This window comes from Emys orbicularis, chromosome 6 (genome assembly GCF_028017835.1).
Source record: "Emys orbicularis isolate rEmyOrb1 chromosome 6, rEmyOrb1.hap1, whole genome shotgun sequence".
NCBI lineage: Eukaryota > Metazoa > Chordata > Testudines > Emydidae > Emys > Emys orbicularis.
The window spans coordinates 69932329-69957311 of NC_088688.1; the positions used below are offsets into that span (position 1 = coordinate 69932329).

General features: G+C 44.5%; 1 protein-coding gene across 1 annotated transcript in view; it reads left to right on the top strand.

The window, feature by feature from the left end:
• Window positions 1-240: 240 nt before the first annotated feature.
• Window positions 241-24983, top strand: part of CAMK4 (calcium/calmodulin dependent protein kinase IV) — a 282427-nt gene continuing 257684 nt past the window's right edge. The window contains exon 1 of the mRNA XM_065406770.1: window positions 241-371. Within this exon, the coding sequence (XP_065262842.1) occupies window positions 241-371 (131 nt within the window). The remainder of the gene's footprint in view (window positions 372-24983) is intronic.

Here is a 24983-nt window from a genome sequence, read left to right on the forward strand (position 1 = left end):
CCCCGCCTGCCTCTCCCGGGCGGCTGGCAGAGCAGCAGCTGCTGAGGCTGGAAGTTTTCCTGGCAGCTCTGGGCTCCTCCGCCAGCCAGTCCCCACCTCCCCGCCGCGCGCTGGAGAGGAGCCGCGGCCGCTGCTGAGGGCAAGGCGGGGAGAAGCGCCGAGCCCAGCCGCCTTCGCTCGGATTCCGCAGCCTGGCCCGCCCCGAGGGGGAAGCAGCCGCCGGCCGGCCGGAGTCCCGGCATGCTGAAAGTCACCATGCCCTCCTCGTCCTCCAGCTCCTCCGCCGCGGGCAGGGCGCCCGACTACTGGATCGACGGCTCCAACAAAGACACCCTGGCGCATTACTTCGAGCTGGAGTCGGAGCTGGGACGGTAAGGGACAGGCTGCTGCTGCCCCGGGCAAGGGGGCATTTCCGGGCATCCTCCGCTGCGCGGAGCGGGCTTTTGGCTTGTGGCCGCGATCGGGGAGGGCTGGTGCAACCGGTGTCAGAGGCTGCGGGGACTTTTCTCTTGCAAGGTGGGGCTGGCTCCCTCCCCCATCCGCTGCCTGCTGCATTTCCTTTGAGTGTGGTTCATACTTAGATTTTCTCCCCCATCCCTCATGCTGTCTCCTTTCCATGGAGGCTGCCTGAAATTGGAGGAGAGGAGAGAAATGTGCCCCAGTGCTGTTGGCTGTATGGCAGTTCCCCTACATGTAGGGTATGCAGCATTTCCTAGATCCCCGCGTTTCCAGAGCTAGTGGGAGATGAAGACTTGTGGGCGAGTTTGGGTTTTTTGGCTGGGGAGGAGGCAATCAAGATGATTATAGTGATGGTAAACTTTTGTTTTTGTTTTTGCTCTTTAAGACAAGTGACATGGGAAATTAAACTTAAATACCAGCTTGCTTTAGTGGCTTTTTGTAGTGAAGGGGAGAATGAATCACTTAAAACAGTTGCAAGCAGGATTATAAATTGACATGTTGATACAAAGAGAAACCCTATATGTGAACAATTTAGCACTAATTAGCTGGGAAGAGCCTAAACTATTAGGCTCCGTGTACTGGTGTGGGGGGTAGGGCGGGGGGTGTATTCCAAATACCATCGGGAGATATCATGTTCCTCGTGGTGACCAGCATTTACAGCTATTGCCCATTGCCCTTCACCTGTGACTTGCCTACTTTGCTTTGACAGAGATGGCATCATAACTATTTTGAGATGTAGACATTTCACCTGGAGAAGCACTTATTTTTGCTCACTCTAAGTGTTACGGTATTTAACACATTTCAGAGTTGGCTCGTTTGTACTAGGAAAGCTCAAGATGACGCATTTACTGCTCTTGTCTATCAATTACAGTGTCTTGGTGATGAATGCACCCTGATTTCAATAGCTGAAAAAGTTAAGCTGTAAACGATGTCCAAAGAGGCGTTAGTATTTTTGTGCTGGATGCATATCTGCCCATTTTAAAGGTGTGCACGCATGTTCAAACACAGAAAACAAATTCAGTTCAGAACGAAAGTCAAGCAAGTCCTATGTTAAAAGGAAAATACAAGTTAATTTCTTAAGAAAAACACACTATTGGCCCAATCCTATAAATGCTTAGCCTTATGAGTAACTTACATTAGTAGAGTTACCAACGTAAGTGTTTGGAGAATCTGGGCTTAATATTGTTCAGAGTGACTGTTAGGCATTTCTGTGAATCGGCCATACTGTAAGTAAATTGACAGTCTAGTTCTGAGTTTTTATACTAGACACATTTGCATGATTTTGGACAAGCTGATACAATCCTTACTCAGACAAAGCTGCCATTGAAGTAATGAGTCGATGAACAGGACCTTTACATGTGAACTGCATTCTTTCATTAGGAACTGCAATACAAATTAGGAAGTGATTGCCAGTATCTGAGAGAATTGATGTTTGGTACATGTTCATTCATGCGTGCCACACTACTGTCACAGCACACTTCGTCCAGTCATTTAACTGTTCTAAGCATTTCTAAACTAAACTCAGCATATCATTTAATATTTGTCTTCTATATCTGTGTAGAATTTTCTGTATCGGTATTATCAACAGAGCATATTGCATTTAGAAGTAGAAAGTAAAAGAATTGATGTGATACAGGAACATGTATAATGGAGGTGGATGAGTTGTCATAAACTTTACAGAGTAGGAAGTAAAATGAGATCAACAATCTTGAAGTGAAAAAGTTCACAGATGACTGGTTGCATCAGTTTATTCACAGAAGGACTTGTAATTACAATGTTTTTAACTGAAAGGAAAAGTAAAACCTTGAACTGACATAGCTGCGTGTTTTTTAAAAAAACCCAATTTTATTGGCTATTGAGTTTTTGGCTACTATTCCTCCCTTTTTGTTACTTATACTGGAATGATGTTTGCATATACCATATAGATAGTAACTTGAACTGAAAAGGCTTGATGAATGATATTGTGCACATTTGACTTTAACAATATAGCACTTGTTAATACTCTGTAGGTGGCAGCATTGGTGAGTTGTATATTTTCTGTATCTTGCCCAGTGTGTCTTTCAGCTGAGAGTTTGCATTTCACAATATCCTGAGAAAAGGTTTTGCAGCAGTGTTAACCATAAAATACTACTTGTAGTATCCCAGAAACATAAAATCTTTTATGTTAGTCTTGTGTGGCCCACACAAGACTAACAATCAGGTATAGAGTTTATGCAATTGAGATTAGTATAAAGAAGAGATTATTTCAAGAGGAGGGAGAAAATTATGTAACATGACTCCTTTGATACTCAATGCATTTTTTAAAAAGCAATTTAAGTTGTGAACATACCTTCAGTATCACTTTTATTGGAATTGTATTGAATATCATTTATTTCGATATGGCAAATTTTATGCACTCCGTATCTTGAATCAGAAAGTGACAGAAAAGTTTAATGTTCCTAATGTATTGATTGTTGGCAGAGCCAACAGCTCATACACAGTTTGGCTATTAAGGAATATTTCTGGCTGGGTCTCTAGAGTTATTCCCTCATTGTCAAAAAATGACATCTGACTCTTCCCTGCACATGAACCATCACCAGAAACCTTTTGGGCTAACTTCGCATTTAAAGTATAGCCTCACTAGTGTAATCTTCATCAAGGCCCTTATCCTGAGAGCTATTAAGCACCCACAGTTCCCATTGTATTTTCAGTGGGAGTTGGGAAAGCACTGATCACTCAGGCCCCAATCCACAAAGCTACTTAGGGGCCTAAACCCCATATTTAGACACCTAAATCCTGGTTTTTGCCTCCACTGTGATCCACAAAACTCGCACTGAATCCTGTAGGTGCCGAAATTCACTCAATGCCTATATTTTTTTAGAATACATGTTTCTTAGGAGATCCAGTAGGTATACTGAGAGGCTACCTACGAGGTCCAATCCTATTCAAAATCTGGCCAGGATGACAGTGGTGGTAGCCAGATTAGAATTTTTAGTCCAGTGGTTAGAATACTTGTCTAGGATGTGGGAGGCCCAGGTTCAATCCCTGGATTTGAACAGGGTCTTCTACCTCTCAGATTAGTAGTTAGAGCCCTTACCTGTGGGATATGCTGATGTGGGGGCTCCCTCAATCTCTCCTGTAGAAGCTGTTCCATTGGGGATAAATAACACTGGTCTACAATTTTTGAGAAGTCGTCTGCTTCAGAGATAAAATGTGCTATTTATTATGTATTTTGATGTGCTGAATTCAAATATGACAATTAAAACAACTGATTGGCTACTGTTTCTAAGATATTTAAGTTTTTACATTTTATGTCTATGTATATTGTGTAGATAGTAGAGTTTTAATCATAAATTGTAAACCTAGGTCTTTTCATGTGTTTATGGTTGCTTTACATGATAATATTTTACCTGTCCTGTTTATGTAACACTTTAAAAATCAGCTAAAGGGTTATATAAATAAAATTTATTATGAAACAAAAGGCAAAAAACTATTCTGTACATAGTTTAGTCCTATTCAGTGTCTACTCGGCGCTTCTTGGCTTGTCTCTTGTATTCATTAAATGGAGCATCTCTTGTCACTGTCCAGCAATAGTCTGCAAGCATTGATGGGCTCCATTTGCCCTGATAGCGTTTCTCCTTTGTTGCAATGTCCTGGTGAAATCGCTCGCCGTGCTCGTCGCTCACTGCTCCGCAGTTCGGTGGAAAACAATCTAGATGAGAGTGCAAAAAATGTATCTTTAGTGACATGTTGCAACCAAGGCTTTTGTATGCCTTGAGGAGGTTTTCCACCAACAACCTGTAGTTGTCTGCCTTGTTGTTTCCGAGAAAATTTATTGCCACTAACTGGAAGGCTTTCCAGGCCGTCTTTTCCTTGCCACGCAGTGCATGGTCAAATGCATCATCTTGAAGAAGTTCACGAATCTGAGGACCAACAAAGACACCTTCCTTTATCTTAGCTTCACTTAACCTTGGAAATTTTCCACGGAGGTACTTGAAAGCTGCTTGTGTTTTGTCAGTGGCCTTGACAAAGTTCTTCATCAGACCCAGCTTGATGTATAAGGGTGGTAACAAAATCTTCCTTGATTCAACAAGTGGTGGATGCTGAACACTTTTCCTCCCAGGCTCCAATGACTGTCGGAGTGGCCAATCTTTCTTGATCTGGGGGGAATCTCTTGCACGACTATCCCATTCGCAGAGAAAACAGCAGTACTTTGTGTATCCAGTCTGCAGACCAAGCAAGAGAGCAACAACTTTCAAATCGCCATAAAGCTGCCACTGATGTTGGTCATAGTTTATGCACCTCAAAAGTTGTTTCATGTTGTCATAGGTTTCCTTCATATGGACTGCATGACCAACTGGAATTGATGGCAAAACATTGCCATTATGCAGTGAAACAGCTTGAAGACTCGTCTTCGATGAATCAATGAACAGTCTCCACTCATCTGGATCGTGAATGATGTTGAGGGCTGCCATCACACCATCGATGTTGTTGCAGGCTACAAGATCACCTTCCATGAAGAAGAATGGGACAAGATCCTTTTGACGGTCACGGAACATGGAAACCCTAACATCACCTGCCAGGAGATTCCACTGCTGTAGTCTGGAGCCCAACAGCTCTGCCTTACTCTTGGGTAGTTCCAAATCCCTGACAAGGTCATTCAGTTCACCTTGTGTTATGAGGTGTGGTTCAGAGGAGGAGGATGGGAGAAAATGTGGGTCCTGTGACATTGATGGTTCAGGACCAGAAGTTTCATCCTCTTCCTCTTCCTCGTCTGACTCAAGTGAGAATGATTCTGGTGCCTCAGGAACCGGCAGTCCTTCTCCGTGGGGTACTGGGCGTATAGCTGATGGAATGTTTGGATAATGCAGTCCACTTTTTCTTCTTTGACACACCTTTCCCAACTGGAGGCACCATGCAGAAGTAACAATTGCTGGTATGATCTGTTGGCTCTCTCCAAATCATTGGCACTGCAAAAGGCATAGATTTCCTTTTCCTGTTCAACCACTGGCGAAGATTTGTTGCACAAGTGTTGCTGCATATGTGTGGGGCCCACCTCTTGTCCTGATCTCCAATTTTGCAGCCAAAATAAAGGTGATAGGGTTTCTTAACCATAGTGGTTATACTGCGCTTTTGTGATGCAAAAGTCACTTCACCACAAACATAGCAGAAGTTATCTGCACTGTTCACACAAGTACGAGGCATCTCTGCTCACTTTGGCTAAACAGAAATGTGTCCCTTTGCAAAATCAAACACTGACAAATAAGAGAGCACGACACTCTATGATTTCTAGAGCTGATATAGGGCAATTTGTTCAGCAGAGTGATGTAAGCTTCATTATGATTGCATCATCCATGACTTCTAGGAATAACATGATACAATTCATATCATGTATGACGCAATACCAGCTTCAGATTGCATCATTCATTGTTTTGCCTAAAAAGCAAGTACTGTCCAAACCCAGTCATAGATTTATTCATAGATCCAGTCAAAGATGTATTTTAGTCATTTCTGGTTTAAATTGAGATCCCTTCCCTTTATAACTCACTTATCCTCCACCATTCCCAAGTCAAGGGTCGTATATACTGACCCAATAGCATATCTTGAAAACTAGAGCCAATCAACAATTTTAAGCATCATTTTCATTCTCAGTGACCCAGAATTAGTAAAGTTTGACTACATTTATTTCAGAAGCATTTTGGCTGTAGAGCAGTGTAATGAAAGTGTGATTGGAGCAGGGGGATTGGACTCTGTCTCCAACTTCCAAGGTGGGTGTCCTAACCACCGGGTTACAGAGTCTCTTTCTTGCTCATGCGCCCAATGCCTGTTCAACTGAGCCCAGTGGTTAGGGAACTCACCTGGGAGGTGGGAGGCCATAGGTCCTGGCCCCCTGCTCCAATCACTTTCATTATTTATCCCCAATGGAACAGCTTCTACAGGAGAGATTGAGGGAGCACCACATCAGAATATCCCATAGCTCAGCAGTTTTTAGAGCACTCTTCTGAGAATCCTTTCTTTCCCTCTCTGGCAGAGAAGGGAATTGTGGGAGATCCAGGTTCATCACTGGCAAATCTTTTAGCCCAGTGGTTAGAGCAGGGGTCGGCAACGTTTGGCACGCGGCTCGCCAGGGTAAGCATACTGGCGGGCCGGGCCAGTTTATTTACTTGCTGACGCAGCAGGTTCGGCCGATCGTGGCCCCCACTGGCCGCGGTTCGCCGTCCCGGGCCAATGGGGGCGGCGAGAAGCGGCGCGGGCGAGGGATGTGCTGGCCGCGGCTTCCCGCCGCCCCCATTGGCCCGGGATGGCAAACCGCGGCCAGCGGGGGCCGCGATCGGCCGAACCTGCCGCGTCAGCAGGTAAATAAAACTGGCCCGGCCCGCCAGGGTGCTTATCCTGGCGAGCCGCATGCCAAACGTTGCCGACCCCTGGGTTAGAGCAATCAGGTGAGTAGGCATGGCACTGGTGCTGCTGTTTTGTGTGGAGCGAGGAAGCTGCCCGAGAAGCTACGTAGGTGCTTAAGCTGTCTTACTCCAGGAGAGGGGTTCGGTTTGTAGATCATCTACGCCAGGGGTTGGCAACCTTTCAGAAGTGGTGTGCTGAGTCTTCATTTATTCACTCTAATTTAAGTTTCGTGTGCCAGTAATGTATTTTAACGTTTTTAGGTCTCTTTCTATAAGTCTATAATATATAACTAAACTATTGTTGTATGTAAAGTAAATAAGGTTTTTAAAATGTTTAACAAGCTTAATTTAAAATTAAATTAAAATGCAGAGCCCCCCAGACCAGTGGCCAGGATCCGAGCAGTGTGAGTGCCACTGAAAATCAGCTCGCGTGCCGCCTTTGGCACGTGTGCCATAGGTTGCCTACCCCTGATCTACACAGAGCAAGACACCTCCCTGCAGCCCAGATTTAGCACTGTTCCTATGGATTTTTTTTCCTGGGTGCCTAAAAATAGGTGTGGCAACGCCTAAATCCCTTTGTGTATCTACGCCTCAATCCATGACACAATGCAGGATTAATGACACAATGCAGGGTGAGCTCAAGTACTAGTGTGCTGTGAACCCACCATCTTTTAGTGATGCTGAGTGAGCTGTGCTAATATCTTATGTTAATAATCTTGTTCATGAAAGCAGTTATATAACAGTAATTGAAAGGGAATTCTAAAGTCAGGTAACAGCACTTGTTATAGCAGCATTATTTTTATAGAAATGGGTTAATTTTGCATATGTGTGGAAGGCAATAATACATTTTATTTGAAACTCTAAGCCAGTGCTGTCTGCTGTCATATCACCTTGCAGAACTTCATGTGATGATAACCTACAAAACAGCTTTATAGTTCCTCTTCATAAATAGATCACCTACAGTATTGCATGTTGTACAGACTGTGCTTTCTGTGCCCAGTTGAGAAGCTCGATTTGTTTTGGGTGTTGTTAAACTATATGTATACCACTCAGGTTTTTTTTTGTTTTGTTTTTGACACAATCTTTGCTTGCAACAATGGTGTGTTATTCTGTAGTACACCAAAAAAAAAAAAAAAAAAAATTTGAGGTAGGCCAAATCTTGATTGCCTTACTAATACATGTAGTCCCATTAAGGTTTCATGAATAAGGTGAGCAGGATTTTGGCCCTTATAGAGTTAATAACTGAGATGTTCATATTTTCAAGTTGGCTTCACAATTTAGACCTTCAGCTCCATAATTTGATCTTTGTATTAAAAGGACTCTGTGGTCTCGATTCTAGTATTGAATGTATTAATTCACTGTTTTATACTGACTCATTGTTCAGTTATTTTTTGCCAGATAACACCCCCCCCGCCCGCCCCAATGCATATATTTTTGGAGACTGCAAATGTTGAACCAGAGTAACAATGAGCTCTGACAATGCAGTAGCTTTGGAGTTAGGCTATTCTGTCCCATCAGTCTCTAATTAACAAAGTTCTACCCTGAGTTATGTCATGTATAAATAATTGAATACTTATCAAAGCAGCCTGATCAAGTACTTTAAAAGATTATTCTCTTCTGCCTCTCTAAGGCCTGGTCCTGCAACTACAAATTAATATGACGCTTGCTCTGAGTAGTTGTATTGAAGTTGCGGTAGAAAGCACTGTCCTGGTAGTATTTTTGGGATCTGGCTCTCTGCTCACAAATGTTGTATTTATTTCTCATTGTTCTAGAAATAACTTTAAGTAAAGACAGGATAAATAATATGCCATTCATGTAGGAACCTTATAATTTCCACTAATTGAATTAAAGGTTAATTCAGAGCAAACTTGTACTGTAATGCCATAAAAGAAGAGAAATTTAAAAATAATTTACTTTCTTAGTAGAACTGCCTGTGGTTAAGGGATGCCAGATCCCTTAGAAGCTGCAGTGAAATAGAGAACCAACTGATGTGCAAGGAATGAAGGACTGGATCCTAATATCAATTAACAGAAAAAATGCAGTCACCATAGCAAAAAGGCCTCAGAGATTGGCAATTAGATACAGTAAGAATGTTTGGAAGTTCCCAAGCTGGTGTCTCAAGTAACCTCCTTTATTAACGTTTTCAACCCTGTTTAAATCTCTCACTACCTGTATATTCAGAAAAGTGTTGGTGGTACAAAGACTTGCATCTTCCTAATTCACTTTCAAATAAGACAATATTTTAGTATTGAGCATCCAAGTCCAAATGTCACAAGTCAAATTCCATGCTCAGTTACTTTGTGGAGCCCACTTAGCCTTTAACTTCAATGGGGTGGCAGGGATGTGTAATTAAGGTCAGAAATGCCCTAATTCATTCATGCTTTTGAGCTTTAATCCAGTATTAGTACAAAGATGTCTGTCCACTTCGAATTGCAAGAAGATGAGTTTCCAAAGCAGCACAGAATTTGGTCCACTCTTTTTCTTAATCATCAAATTTGCTTGCTAATGCTTCAAGACCATAGGCGAAATCGTGGTCTTCCTGAAGTCAGTGGCAAAACTCCTGTTGACTTCAATGTGGCCAGGAATTAGCCACTCCTAGCTTCGCTGGGAGTCTTGCCAGAACAGGGATTGCAGAATCGAAACCTAAATCATGAGATGGCTGAAGAAATGGGTAACTGAAAATGTAGTTTTTTCACTACTGCTTATTTGAGTCTGATCCTGATAGTTCTATGACTGAAGTATTATTATTATATCATGGTTAGAACATAGTCTATGTGAAATGAATTTGCTGATTCAGTCTACAATAATTCCCAGTGGACAAAGGTGTCCACACAACAGCTGTTAACTTTGTTGGCTACCGCAATGTTTGTTTTCTCTGCTGAGCCTGCCATGTTCCTCCAGGAATGGCCTAAAGCTCATCAGTGGGGCAGTGTGCAGAAGCTGCTCCTGCATGCTCTGTGGGGAAAAAGAGAGGAATTCAGTTTTCAGTGCAGTCAATGGTACCTTTCATGAGCCCTAAATTCATTTTATAAAATATAATTTGTTTACACTGTAATGTGAGCAAAGTTTTTCAAACCAAACAAAATGGACTACTGATTGGGATATGCAGTTACTTATTTTCAATTACAGATGCATTGAAAGATGTGCTACATGGGGAATAAACACAAATGCATTTGGTTTTTAGAGGTTACCAGGTCCAGTTCTATTACCATGCATATTTTAGAAAAGTAATCCGTACATCCTGAACAATATTTTTATTTTGTGTGCAAGATGTCTGTCATTTGCCCTATATATAGTTATACTTGTAAACTAGATGGGATATATGGGGGGGGGGGAGGGGGAGGTGAGAGGGTGTTTAAATGCTCTTAAATCAAGAATTTGGATTTCTGAGGGCTGGTCCACACTACCCGCCTAATTCGGCGGGTAGAGATCGATCTTCTGGGATAGATTTATCGCGTCTCATCTGGACGCGATAGATCGATCCCAGAAGCGCTCCCCCGTCGACTGCGGAACTCCTGCTCGCCGAGAGGAGGAAGCGCTGTCGACGGGGGAGCCTGCCTGCGCCGCGTGGACCCGAAGTAAGTACTTTTAGTTCGATATAGGAAACGTCGACTTCAGCTACGCTATTCTCGTAGCTGAAGTTGCGTTTCCTATATCGATCCCCCGCCCCAGTGTGGACCAGCCCTGAGTGGGCAGTGACAGAATATACTGTGTTTCCAGAGTATTACATTGTATCTGCATACTGAACATTTATTAGTTAATGTGCAGAATGTCTTGTGCTGTGAACCAAGTGAACCTTTCAATTTCTTCTGTATAATAAGTGCTGGAGGTGGTTTGAAATGGTTGCTGTAGGTGGATCTTTCTGTATAATTTTCACAGCTTGTTTGTGTTTATGGAAGGACTGTTAAAATGGAGAATGTTATTCTCCAGAGAACAGTTTATATTTATTATTTCTATGACATTACTTGTTCCAACAGCTATCCATCTTTGTGGTGGCTTTTTGGTTTTAAAAAAATTATCTAGAAAACTTGTTTTTCTCACATGAAAAATTAATACTTATCCTTGGGGTAAAAATTCTTAGAAATACTGCAGATGTGTCTGGGCTTCAGAAGTTGAAAATAATAGAGTTGTATCAGTTACTTTAGGATGTGAGAGAGATGTTTTTGAAGCTATGAGCAATTCTGCAAAAGCACTATAATTTGCAGTCCAGAACTAACAAAGCTGTTTCTTTCACTAATTGCAGAAAACCTGTATGAGAAATGAATACATGTATTTCAAGTGTTGCTAGAAATTTTCCCCCAAATGTGACTTTATTATAACAACCTTAAATTATTGTTTAGATGGGCTAGTGCTTGCCCTAGGTTTGATGGAGCTCTGTATGGTACAAAAGAGATGTACAGACCCATCCAGTTATCTCCGTGGCTGTGACTAGGTCTGTGATGTGTGCATAACCAGGGCTGGAGGTGACTGCACGAGGTAGTATAGGTAGATGGCTACCAGTAATAGATGTCTTAATGCCTGCTGCTTGTTGGCATAGAAAATGATCATATTTTAAAAAAAACAAACCCACCTCCCACTATAAGTGGTGGCCCTTGTGAAATAATAATAATCAGCACTTCTATAGCACTGGTCATCTGTAGATCTCAAAATGCTTGGTAGAGGAGGATAATGGTCCCCAACAGATGAGTTGGGAAACGGTGTGGAGAAGTTAAGTGACTTGGCCATGGTAATCTAAGGACCAAATCTGGAAGTACAAAGTAGGCCGCCGCCTCTCCCAGCCTGGTGTACTATCCATTGGACTATTCTGCTTCCCTTATGGTGAACCATCTCTCATTGGTATCCAGCTGGATACCAGTCACTAATGTAGCCTTGTAAAGAGAGAGTTTCTCACACTAACCTTTCCGTTGAAAAAAGATGCAAAGATATGAGTATATTTTAAGCTGTGCATGTACAACACCTGTCAGCATTAGGAGTTAAGTACATATACTGAGAAGAAAATATACTTCATTGTATCTACCTGTGTTGTGCCATCACAATGTAGCAGAATTTAAACGATGTAATTTTACACAGCTGCTACAGATTTAAAGTTATATCTATTCACTTTATTAAGGGCCTAATTCTGGCACCTTTGTTGTTGTTAATTAGTCCCTCACTTTCTGAGAAGCACCATTGATTTCACGAAGGCTACTCTTGGAGTAAGGAATCCTCAACTGGAGTAAGATAGCAGACTTTGCCCATCCCCTCCCTTGAGTAGTGGTCCTGTCTCTGGTTCGTGGTGTGCCAGATGTTATATACTTACAAAAAATAGAAATGACAAGCTTGGCAAACAGCATTTCCAGGGGATTAATGACTGGCCAAAGGTTAATGATCCTCAGCTTTGCCTTGTGCCATCAACTTCCCCAGCCAGTCATTAATTCCCAGGAAATGCTTGTTCATTTAATTGTTATTGCTTATAAACTAATAGCTCTGTTCCATAATCATTTTCTTTTTAAAATACTGTCTGGAATCAGACCCCAGGAGTCTATGACATTCTCTGATTATAGAGAAGCACATGGTATATAGAATATGGAAACTTTTTGAGTGATGCAGGGAGTGTTGTCTTTTGTGGTCTCTCCATTTTGCCCTCTCTTATTTCTCCTTCATTGCCACCAAAGGCCTTTTCTGGGTGACTGTTCCTTTTGATGAAGGAGAGCTGGATGAAGCTCTTTCCTGAGCCAATCAGCGCCACTTTTCAGCCTTGAGAAGTTTGTTCAAGAATGGTGAGAAAAAGGTGCTTCTCCCTTCTCCAGCTCAAGAGGGAGAGTCACTACCCATAGAAAGTTCCCAGGTCTTTCTGTGCCAGGAAGTGAGAGATTGGTTTTCTAATTAGGCCCATATCTCCTGTAATGAGGCTGTAGGATGGATTATTGCATAGTACATTACAGTACAGAATTCTGTCCAAGCTGGCCCACCAGCTGGAAGAATGTTCCAGGGCAAGGTAAACAAGGTAGAACTTACCTAGGTTACCTCTTGGAGGAGTGGGATAATCAAGACTTATCCTGGCGTGTCCTGGACAGTGCAGAGAACTTGTGGTTTGTGGATGTTCTTGTTTTTTAATTATTGGAACTGAGTTTTTGAGGTCTACAAAGTCCAAACCTAATGTAATTTCCCTTTTGGTATCAAATTAAGATTTTTGTAATCAGGAAAAGCAGGTTTTGACCTATTTATAAAAGGTATTCGCCTATTTTAAGAACGGTCAGCACATTAAAAGAATAAGAACACTGTTGGAAATAGGACATGGAAACTTGTTGTTGTTTTTAAGTCCAAATCTACATTTATCAAATGCTCTAGGTTCCAATTACACCTCTACCCTGATATAACACTGTCCTCAGGAGCCAAAAAATCTTACCGCGTTATAGGTGAAACCGCGTTATATCGAACTTGCTTTGATCCACCAGAGTGCGCAGCCCCGCCCACCCGGAGCACTGCTTTACCGCGTTATATCTGAATTCGTGTTATATCAGGTCACGTTATATCGGGGTAGAGGTGTAAATACATTTGATTATATATCCACACATTTGTGTTTTGGTATACCATTACTTTTAAAATGGGAAGGCACATTCATCTAATGATTTTAGAATTAAATTTATGAAAATAACATGAACATGTATAAACATTTGTTTGCTCTAAAGGGTATCGACAAGTGTGTTATGGTTATTGCCATACATCTATTCATTATTGTAGAGGTCTATTAGCTTTTTATTCTACTATAAATAAATTAATATCTTTCTGAGACTAGCTTTCTGAAGTCCACAAAGTTTTTCGCTTTAGCTCACTTTCTGGTTTTTAGAAGAATGAAAGAATTGTAACCTCTGAGGGACCAATCAGAGCATTGCAAACAATGTAAATGTCCCCTTTGAACTTCCTCTGCAAGGGATAGCGGAGAGAAATGATAGGCACAGATCACAGAGCTGTATAATCAGACTTTTTATATGAATTCTAAATGCAAATAAGGGAGTTGTCTGAGCAGCTCTTCCAGTATTTTGTTTGACAGTTTAGGTTATGTACTGTCCATAATCCACATGAGCAACTGCCATTGACAATCAACAGGCATTTTGCACTGGATGAAGAGACTATAAGGCAATGTTTCAGAGTAGCAGCCGTGTTAGTCTGTATCCGCAAAAAGAACAGGAGTACTTGTGGCACCTTAGAGACTAACAAATTTATTAGAGCATAAGCTTTCGTGGGCTACAGCCCACTTCTTCAGATGCATATAGAGTGGAACATATATTGAGGAGATATATATACCATATATATAAGGCAATGATAATTAAATGGATTATTTTAAAAGTGCTTGTAAAATATTCTGTCCTTTATAACTAGATAATTAGGTTGTCTAGCTTTTTTCATGGGCAGAATACTTTATTATTTAATGTTTACATTGCAATGGCACCTACATATCAGACATGACCGTCCCTGCCCCAAACAGTTTACAACCTGAAAGGTAAGATCGAACAGGTGGATGAGACCTCAGGGGGTAGAGGGGGAGTGCAGGATAATAAAATAGGGTATTTTAGCACAGATAAGTTGTACATTCATGCGCATGCGCTCTCGTTTATATATTTTTATATATCTATATCTATCTATCTATAGTCTCAACTCATGAATAGTGTTAGTTTTTGGAAAGTTTGGGTTAAATAGGATTTTTTTGGGGGGGAATTTAACATTCTTGAACAAGAAATCAGATATCTATTTGAAAGACTTATTGATCATCAGAAGATAAGTATGGTGCTAAATTTGGTCATGGAACTGATTGCAGGACTTGAAATGCATAACACGTTTAATATAAGGCTATGCAGAACAGAGTGCCAAGCTGCCTGATAGATAACTAATAAAATACGATTGCTTGGCACAAAGGCCTGAAGGGGGTCGGTATTTGCCAAAAACACAGGGCTCTGATCCTGGGCTTGCACATGAAATCACAGTTAGAGAGAGGCCCTTCTGCTATCAAAACACACGGGGTAAAGAGAGGGGAGAATTGGTTTATTAGCTGACTATTAGAAATGGTAAACATTTTTTTTGTACTTCTGAAAATGATGTGAAACTCTAAGTTCATTGGGGGTGTCTTTTTCCTAACTTACTTAAAGACTAGTTGAAATGTTTTTAAAAATAGAGATTCTGGACAGGTATTTCTGAAAAACATTCAGCATTTTTCAGCCAGCTGGACTGATTATATTGAAATGGGGTTTAAAAACATAATTTGCTGTGACTCCTCACAAAGGTGGGAAATTACTGGAGTGCAGGTCCTAAATAAGCCTGTAGACAGTTCACCTGCACACAATTCAAATTGCAGATCTTTTAGTTGTTTAGACTTTCTCCAGTACTGGTGAAGGGCCAAGTTAGGAAGCTGTGCAATGTCTGGAATTTTTATGAACTCCAAGGGAGGATTGGAAGCCAACATTCTATGTGAGTTCTGTGCACAACTGCTGGATTAAAGCCCCTGAGTCCAAATTTCTAGTCCTCATTTATCTGAAAAATCTTGGTCTCCTCTTTGTGTTTATAGATCTCAATCTGCTTTTTATAGGTTCTGATTAATTTGGTCTCCGAACACCATTGTCCCTGATTTACAGATGAGCAAATTAAGGTACAGGAAGCTTAAGGGCTGGATTATACCTCTCTGATCTCTTCATGCACAAATCTACTGCCAATGCAGAAGGTGAAGCATACCACATCCATGACATTGTCTTTCTCTGTGGAGGCAGGCCCTTTTGAGGTCATGAATCTTCTGCTATAATGATGTGTCTTGTAGGTGAGCATAGTGTAAAGCAACCGTCAGGAAGGACTGAAGGACAGATTTTTCATCCAGACCTCAACTCAATCTCTGTTTTTTAATTTTTGTTTGTGTGTGGTGGTGTGTTTTTTTTAAGGTGCAATTCTGTGCTTGCACTGAACTGTGGGCATTAATATTAATAGTTGGATATCTAACCGCCTTTTTTGTGGGTGAAAGCAGATATACTAATATATGTTAGTGCAATTTGCTGTGATTACAAAATTCAGCTTCCTGGCCCCCCAAATTTAATTGTTTTGTCTTCTGAAGGGACAAAAGAAAATCATCTTCAGAAATAATATATAATTTCGTTAGGCTCTCTTGTGAAATGGTACTATTCTGCTTTGTTTACTGTAACAAAAAACAGTCTGACTTTCTTCTTGGGTTCCTCTGACACCTTCGTCTCTCCCTGTTGTCAACCTCTTGTTGACTTGTGGTAGTGTGGTGGAATGTGTACAAACCTGCACTGGCCAGGCAAGAGTTAACAATCTGCTAAGGGCTCAAGCAGTCCTGCCCAACTACACCTGCAAGGCATGTCAGGCCTGGAAGAAGGGCCTGAAAAGGTGAAACTCAGCTCAGTTAGCAGTAGCCCTGGGAGGAGACCAGACCTTCAGTCCTCCTCTCCCAGAGGAGAGTGTAGCTGAGAACAGGGACTGCTTGCACAACTGCTGCCTATTTGAGCCCCTTCAGAGAAAGGTTGGTTGGCCTCCGAATGATTACAGTTACTTTGGAACTCTTATTAGTGACTTGCTGGTGGGTGTTGAACTGGAATATACCCTGCCAGAGGTCCCTTGAAGGAAGGGAGGCGTGTGAGAGTGAGTCATCTTTCTCCCCCTTTGGACCTCTGATAACCCTGGAAGGGGGTAGACTCAAGTGGGACTTGGCTGGAGGGCTGAATCTTCCATGCCTGGACCTGTGCTGATGACTGTTCGGACCTTGAGGACTGGAGTCTGGATTAGTGCATGGCCCTGTCACACCCCAAGGGCATGGGAAACAGTCTGTGACAAATAGTTTCTTAGGCTTGGTCTACACTAACCCCCCAAATCGAACTAAGGTACGCAACTTCAGCTACGTGAATAACGTAGCTGAAGTTCGAAGTACCTTAGTTCGATCTTACCTCGGTCCACACGCGGCAGGCAGGCTCCCCCGTTGACTCCGCGGTACTCCTCTCGTCTAGCTGGAGTACCGCAGTCGACGGCGAGCACTTCCGGGTTCGACTTATCGCGTCCAGACAAGACGCGATAAGTCGAACCCAGAAGTTCGATTGCCAGCCGCCGAACTAGCGGCTGGGTATAGATGTACCCTTAAATTCGAGGCAAGTTAGCCTTTTTGTGCGCGCACGCGTGTGTGTGTGAGTCAATATCTGTTTTCATTCCATTTTGGAATATACTAATACACGCACATTATTGTCTTAAATCTTTTCCAAGGGGAGTCTGTCCAAACTGAAATTTGAACTAACCAGCTGTGTGCACTCTCATTACAACTTTGCCATGGCTTATGTAAATCTTCCAAATGAAACTCTTCATGTTTATTAAATTACTTGAGACTTTAAACAAAACTTACAGGAAAATAACTCTCTTACTGCCCAGCTTTGGAAAAACAGATACATACAGGCTATAATTTCCATACTTTTCACATTTTAAGTTGTCTCCATTAACATGTACTGAGTACTTTAAGAAGAATGCATTTTATTAAAATTAGACCTTATCTTCATGGAAGTGAGGATTTTCCTAACCAGGTGAAATGATTCTTGGTTTGCTGGATGTTTATAGCTTTTCTTGTACATGTTTTGAGTGCTATAGCCTCGTTCCGATTTATTCTTGAGATTTTTAGGTCTTGCCTTTGAAAATAGTGATATACCTGGATTTGAACTTGGGGTATGGATCAGAGTCATATCTTAGCCTGATGTCTGTTAAGGGTCTGCAAGAGGACTGTGCCAGGCCTGCAGCCTGCTTTGAAGGGCAAACATGCCCCGTTACAGAGCCAAATTTGGAAACTCCAGGATTTTCAGATTCTCTGACTTATACCAACATCCACAGGTATGCAAAATTTCATTTTAATCACTAAATTTACTGTGTAATTTCCTTCACCAATAAAAATATCACAAGTTATACTAACAGTTTATAGAATGCAGCTGTAAGTTTCTCTGTTAACAGGGCAACTATTAAAACTATAATTGTATGCAATATTAGAATGAGCAAGTCTGTGCAAAAAACAGTCTTAACCCCACCCAAACCAAAAACCTAATGCTTAGTATTGTCAGGGCAAAGCTCAGGGTACGTCTAAACAGCAGTGTAAGCCTGGCCTCAAGGCAAGCTCTTGGCCTCAAGGCAAGCCCCTCACTCCTCTTGCATCCACACTGAGGTTGCCCTAATCCAGGGCTTGAATCCAGGATCCCAGGACCCTGCAGGGCTGGAGGGTCCGAGCTTGGGTCAAGCTGGAACATAGGGTCCAAGCCCTATTGCTTTGCAGGGTAGACATGGCACCAGTTTACTTGAGTTCCTTGGGGCAACTTCCTTAGTCCTCTCCATGCTAACAATCTGCAATGCACTCTATTGCAAACGGAAGACACCCCCCCACACACTCCCTTGCTAACGACAGCAGTTCAGGTCAGTGTTAACCCATTGTCTTCTGATCACCGATCTGCAAGCACAGTATCAGAGAGTTTCCAGGGTTTGAAATGGACAGCGAGCTGATCAAATCTTTTGCAAAGTGAGCTGCTTCCTGGCCACGAGAGCACAGCCAGATTTTGGTGAATCTGTGGTGTGAGGCCAGTAGTACTGTGGATTTCAGCAAAAGCACCAGGAGTGATCACGCATACCAGCAGATAGCTAAAAAGCTGGCAGCTCTGCAGAGTTTCTGGACAGGTAATCAGTGCAGTAAGTGAATCATGAGGCTAAAGGGCGAATACAGGAAGACTAGGGATAAAAATTGCACGTCGGGCAACTCGCAAATGACATGCCCATTTTATGATGACTTTGACCGTGTCTGGGCACTGCGCCCAGCACAGAGCCAACCGTGTTTCATGATGACCTGGTGAGGCAGGATGGTGCCCTGCTGGCCCCCAGAATGCAGCATGGGGACTGATTGAAGCCAACAACAGGCTCCCAGCCAGGATCACGAAGTGACTATTTTAATTAAACGAGTCCCAGAGCCGGCTGTGGATCAGGATCAACAGCAGATTTCTCGGTCCCTGCTTGGAAAAGCTGTTTGCTCCTGAGGAACAGGCTGCTGCCAAGCCCGCTGAGAACTCCATGGGGACAGAAGCCTCCCCAGATCCCGGTAAGTGTCTGATTTAAATTTAATGTTTATTATTACAGTAACGGGAGGGATTTCTGCTTTAAGAAGCAATGCAAAAATGGTAAGCCCAGGTGATCAGTGTTTGGTCACTAATGACCAATTGTATCATGGCATCTAGGCAGCCCTCCTCTTCCTCCGCATCCCCCTCCCCCACATAATTCAAAATGGCAACTCGGAATTTCTAACGTTCATACCCAGTTGTAAAGGTTATTTTAACTGTTAATTCACCGAGATTTGCTATGGTCATTCTTGTTTTCCTGCCAGTAATTAGAAATTTGCCACTATGCAGTCACTCCTCCTGGGTCTATGCAGCTGCCTGTAAACAGTGAAGTGTGTGTATTTCCAAACCATGTCCATTTCTGTCAGAGGTAAGCCTGGTGGGGTGGATACTGTGGTGGATTCATGTTGCAGATTCCAGAGAGTTTTGCATACAGCAAGTAACAGGGAAAGCCAGGTGTTTAAGTGATTCCCTCATGTTAGGCTGCCCAGCTCTGAAGGCAGCGCCGCTACCAGCAGCAGTGCAGAAGTAAGGGTGGTATGGTAATGGGACCCGCGGGATCCCAGTCCCGTTGCAGGGCTCTACCCTCTACTATTTTTTCCATCTGCCCCATTTTTCTGGCCTCCTCCACTTAGCTTTGCCCCCCAGGTGGCTGCCCCACTTGCCCCGCCCTGGTTACAGCCCTGATGGATACAATTGTGTTGAGAATTTTTAAGAAAAACACACTTCAGAGCAAAAAATAGAGATTTTTATTTTATTTTCATAACTGGCGCAGCAAGCCCAGAGGTACCGGGGCTATGAAGTGCCAAGCCCTGGCACAGATTAAGCACTGAGTCCACTCCCCTCCCAGATATGCTGTTTGGTCACTGTTTGTTTGAATACTTCTGCTGCACACACTGCAAGTTTCCCTCCAGCAGCTTGGAATAACATCTCTCTCTGCCACTAGGGCACCACAAGAACAGTTGTGTTTTAAAAATATGAAAGGCCTGATATGACAGAAAAAGTCTTTGCAGCGAGGGCGCTATACACTCCCACCCCTCTTCCATATGGCAATTTGTTATTAACTTTTTACGAAGCAGTAAAGGTTTTAATTTTAAACTTACCATTGCCGCTGCACTTCTGTAACTATGATTAACAAGGCTGTATCAAGAGACAGTGTGAGGACTGACGCATCCCATTCATAATGTGTGTAGGTTCACTTTAGAACTGTTACATTTTATGTCCTTAAATTCCAGTTATTAATTCTGTGCTCCTCCACAGAGCTATTTTAAATAATAACACCCTGTTTCTTGTCCTGTTTCAGGACCCTCAGCCCATCCTGCCTGCTGTTCTTCAGGAACTCGATCTCTGTCCCAATGTACTCACGGATCGTTCCAAAAGGAAGCGCTTCTGTGATGAAGTTATAATCGATGCTCTTGAGAGGGCAGACCAGCAGGTCCAGTACCAGAATAAGAAGGATAAAAGACTGAAACATCAGCATGCTGACAGGCAGGAGGAAAGGCTGAGGCTTGCTGCCAGGAGGACAGGGTAAGCAGTTACTAGAACAGGAATGGCAACTAAGGGTATGTCTACACTACGAGGGTAGTTCGATTTCTCTTAAATCGAAAATGTAGAATTGATATTGCAAAGTCGAACGTGTGTGTCCACACTAAGGACAGTAATTCGCCTTTGTGAGTCCACACTAACGGGGAAAGCGTCGACATTGGAAGCGGTGCACTGTGGGCAGCTATCCCACAGTTCCCGCAGTCCCCGCTGCCCATTGGAATTCTGGGTCGAGCCGCCAATGCCTTCTGGGTAAAAAAAAAGGGTCGAGGGTGCTTTTGGGTACTTGTCGTCATCCGTCCGTCACTACCGCCCTCCCTCCCTCCCTGAAAGCGCCGGCGGGAAATCAGTTCGCGCACTTTTCCGGTCAGTGACAGCGCGGACGCCACAGCACTGCGAGCATGGATCCCGCTGCGACCATCGCTGCAGTTGTGGCCCTTGTCAACGCCTCGCAGGTTATCATCCACCTTTCCCAGAGGCAGATGCAGATAAACCAGGCGAGGAGGCTACGGCACCGCGGTGAGGGCCTGAAGTCAGAGAGTAGCACAGGCCTGTCAGAAAGCACGGGACCCAGCGCCGAGGACATCACGGCGACAATGGGTCATGTGGATGTTGTGGAACGGCGATTCTGGGCACGGGAAACAAGCACGGACTGGTGGGACCGCATAGTGCTGCAGGTCTGGGATGAATCCCAGTGGCTGCGAAACTTTCGCATGCGGAAGGGGACTTTCCTTGAACTTTGTGAGTTGCTGTCCCCTGCCCTGAAGCGCAATGCGACACCCGGATGCGAGCAGCCCTGACTGTCCAGAAGCGAGTGGCCATAGCCCTCTGGAAGCTTGCAACGCCGGACAGCTACCGGTCTGTCGCGAACCAGTTTGGCGTGGGCAAATCTACCGTGGGGGTTGTTGTGATGCAAGTAGCCAACGCAATCGTTAAGGTACTGGGAAACGTGGAGGTCATCATAGATGGCTTCGCCGCGATGGGATTCCCAAACTGCGGTGGGGCTATAGATGGAACTCACATCCCTATCCTGGGACCGGAGCACCAGGCCAGCCAGTACATTAACAGAAAGGGCTACTTTTCAATGGTGCTGCAAGCACTGGTGGACCATCGGGGACGTTTTACAAACATCAACGTCGGATGGCCGGGCAAGGTTCATGACGCTCGCGTCTTCAGGAACTCTGGTCTGTTTAGACGGCTGCAGGAAGGTATTTACTTCCCGGACCACAAAATAACTCTTGGGGATGTGGAGATGCCTACAGTGATCCTTGGGGACCCAGCGTACCCGCTAATGCCCTGGCTCATGAAGCCCTACACTGGCGCCCTGGACACTGAAAAAGAACTGTTCAACTACCGGCTGAGCAAGTGCAGAATGGTGGTGGAGTGTGCTTTTGGCCGTCTCAAGGGGAGATGGAGAAGCTTACTGACTCGCTGTGATCTCAGCGAAACCAATATCCCCATTGTTATAGCAGCTTGCTGTGTGCTCCACAATCTCTGTGAGAGCAAGGGGGAGACCTTTATGGCGGGGTGGGAGGTTGAGGCAAATAGCCTGGCATCTGATTACGCACAGCCAGACAGCCGGGCGATTAGAAGAACCCAGCGGGACGCGCTGTGCATCCGGGAGGCTTTGAAAGCTAGGTTCCACAGTGAGCAGGGTAACCAGTGACTTTTAAGTTTCTGTACAGAGAAGCTGAACCTGCGACCGTTTCTTTACCCAGTTAATGTTGACTATCCTCTCCAGTTACAGACCCCCTCCACCCCCTTCCAAAAAAATAAAATCAGTTTTATTTTGTTAATGAACACTGTTGTCTTTATTACTGTTTTCGCGGGAATGTTTGAAACCTGGGACGCAGACTGTGGTGGGGAGCGGGTGTAGTGTACTGATGCAAATGATCCTTCTAAACTTCAGGAATGACAGGATTCGCAGTGGCGGACTGGTTGTTTCAACGGAGCCTGCCAGCCCTCCTGAGCGGGACTGCGTGTATGTGGGGGCTATGTGACTTTATGGCAGGGGGAGGAGGGTTACAGATCCCCTGCTGCGTGGCTCTGTGATCCAGGACAAGGACCGCTGCATAAGATTTGTAACTGCCCTCCCCCGCAACAAAGTCACAGTGCAACCCCCCCCCCACCACGCACAGAACATGAAAACCACCTCCCAGACTGACCAGGGTAACTAGTTACTGCACTGTGTATGTGCCCTGCTGCTGGACCTGCCCCCGCCTCTGTACCCTACTAAAGGTGACTGTCCTGTCCAATTACCAAGCCCCTTCCCCCCCTTCAGACAGACTCTCCCTCAAAAGAACATGACTGAAACAGTAATGAACAGAAACGTATTTTTTATTAACAACCAGACATGAAACTGGGGGGTGAAACTTGGACGGGGGCTTGGGTGAGGCGGGCAGGAAAGGACTTTTCAAATTTTGGGGAATGACAGCCTTCTGGTGCTTGAGCAGTCTGCAGGGGTGGAGTGAGAGTTTTCACGGACTCTGCCGCCCCTCCTTCTTTGGACTTTGGGCGAGGGGGGTATGGGACTTGGTGGCGGGGGAGTGCGGTTACTGATAGACTGCAGCGGGGCTCTGTCCTCCTGCCTCCGTTCCTGCAGAACATCAACAAGGTGCCGGAGCGTGTCCGTTTGCTCCCTCAGAAGTCCAAGCAGCGTTTGAGTCGCCTGCTGGTCTTCCTGCCGCCACCTCTCCTCACGTTCCATGTGTGTCCGGTGCATTTGGGACAAATTCTCCCTCCAATGGTTCTGCTGTGCTGCCTGGGCTCGGGAGCAGCCCATTAGTTCTGAGAACATGTCCTCTCGCGTCTTCTTCCTCCTCCGCCTAATGTGCGCTAGCCTCTGGGAGTGTGATGCCAAGCTGGGTTGGGAGACAGTCGCAGATGTGGCTGTGGGAATGAGAAAAAGGTAGTGAATTCCTCCGAAACATAAATGTAGTTGTGAACAAAGAATATAGTCTTTCTCTGTGAACAAGACCATGCACCGCACCTATCACATGCGCACTCAGGACAAGGTCGAATTTTCGGACCTCGCCTTCAGTGCCTGGGGTTTTGCACTGCCGATCTGGGAAGCGTGGCAGGACACCGTAATCTCTGTAGCAGGCAAACATGGTAAGCCGTAGACTTGTGGCTGCTTAAAACTTTAGTAGTACCACTGGCCTCCTTTCACATTGAAAGCAATGCCAGTCTCTGCTGCCAGCAATCGGCCAAGCATGAACTCTGGCCCTGTCCCACCCCCTCGCGGATGTCCCAGGGAAAGATCCCTGTATGCTGCCCCTCTCCCGCCCCCACCGCGTGGCTGTAAACCAGCGGTTACAGTTCTGTAAAGGAACTTGCAAGCAGTCCCAATACTAACAGTCCCCTACCTAATTCAAAGCAGGTCATCATGAGCGACATAACTATCATGAGGATCTCGGACAGCGAGAAGGAAAGGATGCTTCGGGAAAGCCTGCAAAGACCAGGGCCGTATGCCGCCATGCTGTGCAAGGCAATGATCCCAGAGTACTTGCTTGTCTCCTGGCGCGGGAACGTCTCCTACTTCGGAGGACCCAGTAAGGCCGCTCTCCCCAGGAACCTGATGAACAGGCTTTCCCATTACCTGCAGGAGAGCTTCGTCGAGATGTCCGTGGAGGATTATTGCTCTATCCCCGGACATATAGACCGGATTTTCATATAGCTGCAGTGGCAGGGACTAAAGAGTGGAGTAGCTTGGGCAGCAGAATCATGCACAACCGGACACTGTTAGATTTTTTTTAAATAGTTGGAACTGAATACTTAAGCGCCCAGGGTAAAGAAATCATGAAGCACACATTGTTCTTATTCTTAATATTCCAGTTTTGTTAAAAATAAATGTTTAGATGTTTAAAGCACTTACCGCTTGATCCTTCCCCTGAATCTGTGTCCGGGTTACATGCTGGGGAGGGTTGGTAGGGGATCTCTGTAAGGGTGATGAAGAGCTCCTGGCTGTCGGGGAAATCAGCTTGGTAAGCGCTGTCGACTGCCTCGTCCTCCTCATCTCCTTCCTCATCTTCCCCGTCCGCTAACATGTCCGAGGAAGCGGCCGTGGACAATATCCCATCCTCAGAGTCCATGGTCAGTGGTGGGGTAGTGGTGGCGGCCGCACCTAGGATGGAATGCAGTGCCTCGTAGAAACGGGATGTGTGGGGCTGGGATCTGGATCGTCCGTTTGCCTCTTTGGTCTTCTGGTAGCCTTGTCTCAGCTCCTTGATTTTCACGCGGCACTGCGTTGCATCCCGGCTGTATCCTCTCTCTGCCATGGCTTTAGAGATCTTCTCATAGATCTTTGCGTTCCGTCTTTTGGAGCGCAGCTCGGAAAGCACGTACTCATCGCCCCACACAGCGATGAGATCCAAGACTTCCCGATCAGTCCATGCTGGGGCCCTCTTTCTATTCTGGGATTGCACGGCCATCTCTGCTGGAGAGCTCTGCATCGTTGCCAGTGCTGCTGAGCTCGCCACGATGTCCAAACAGGAAATGA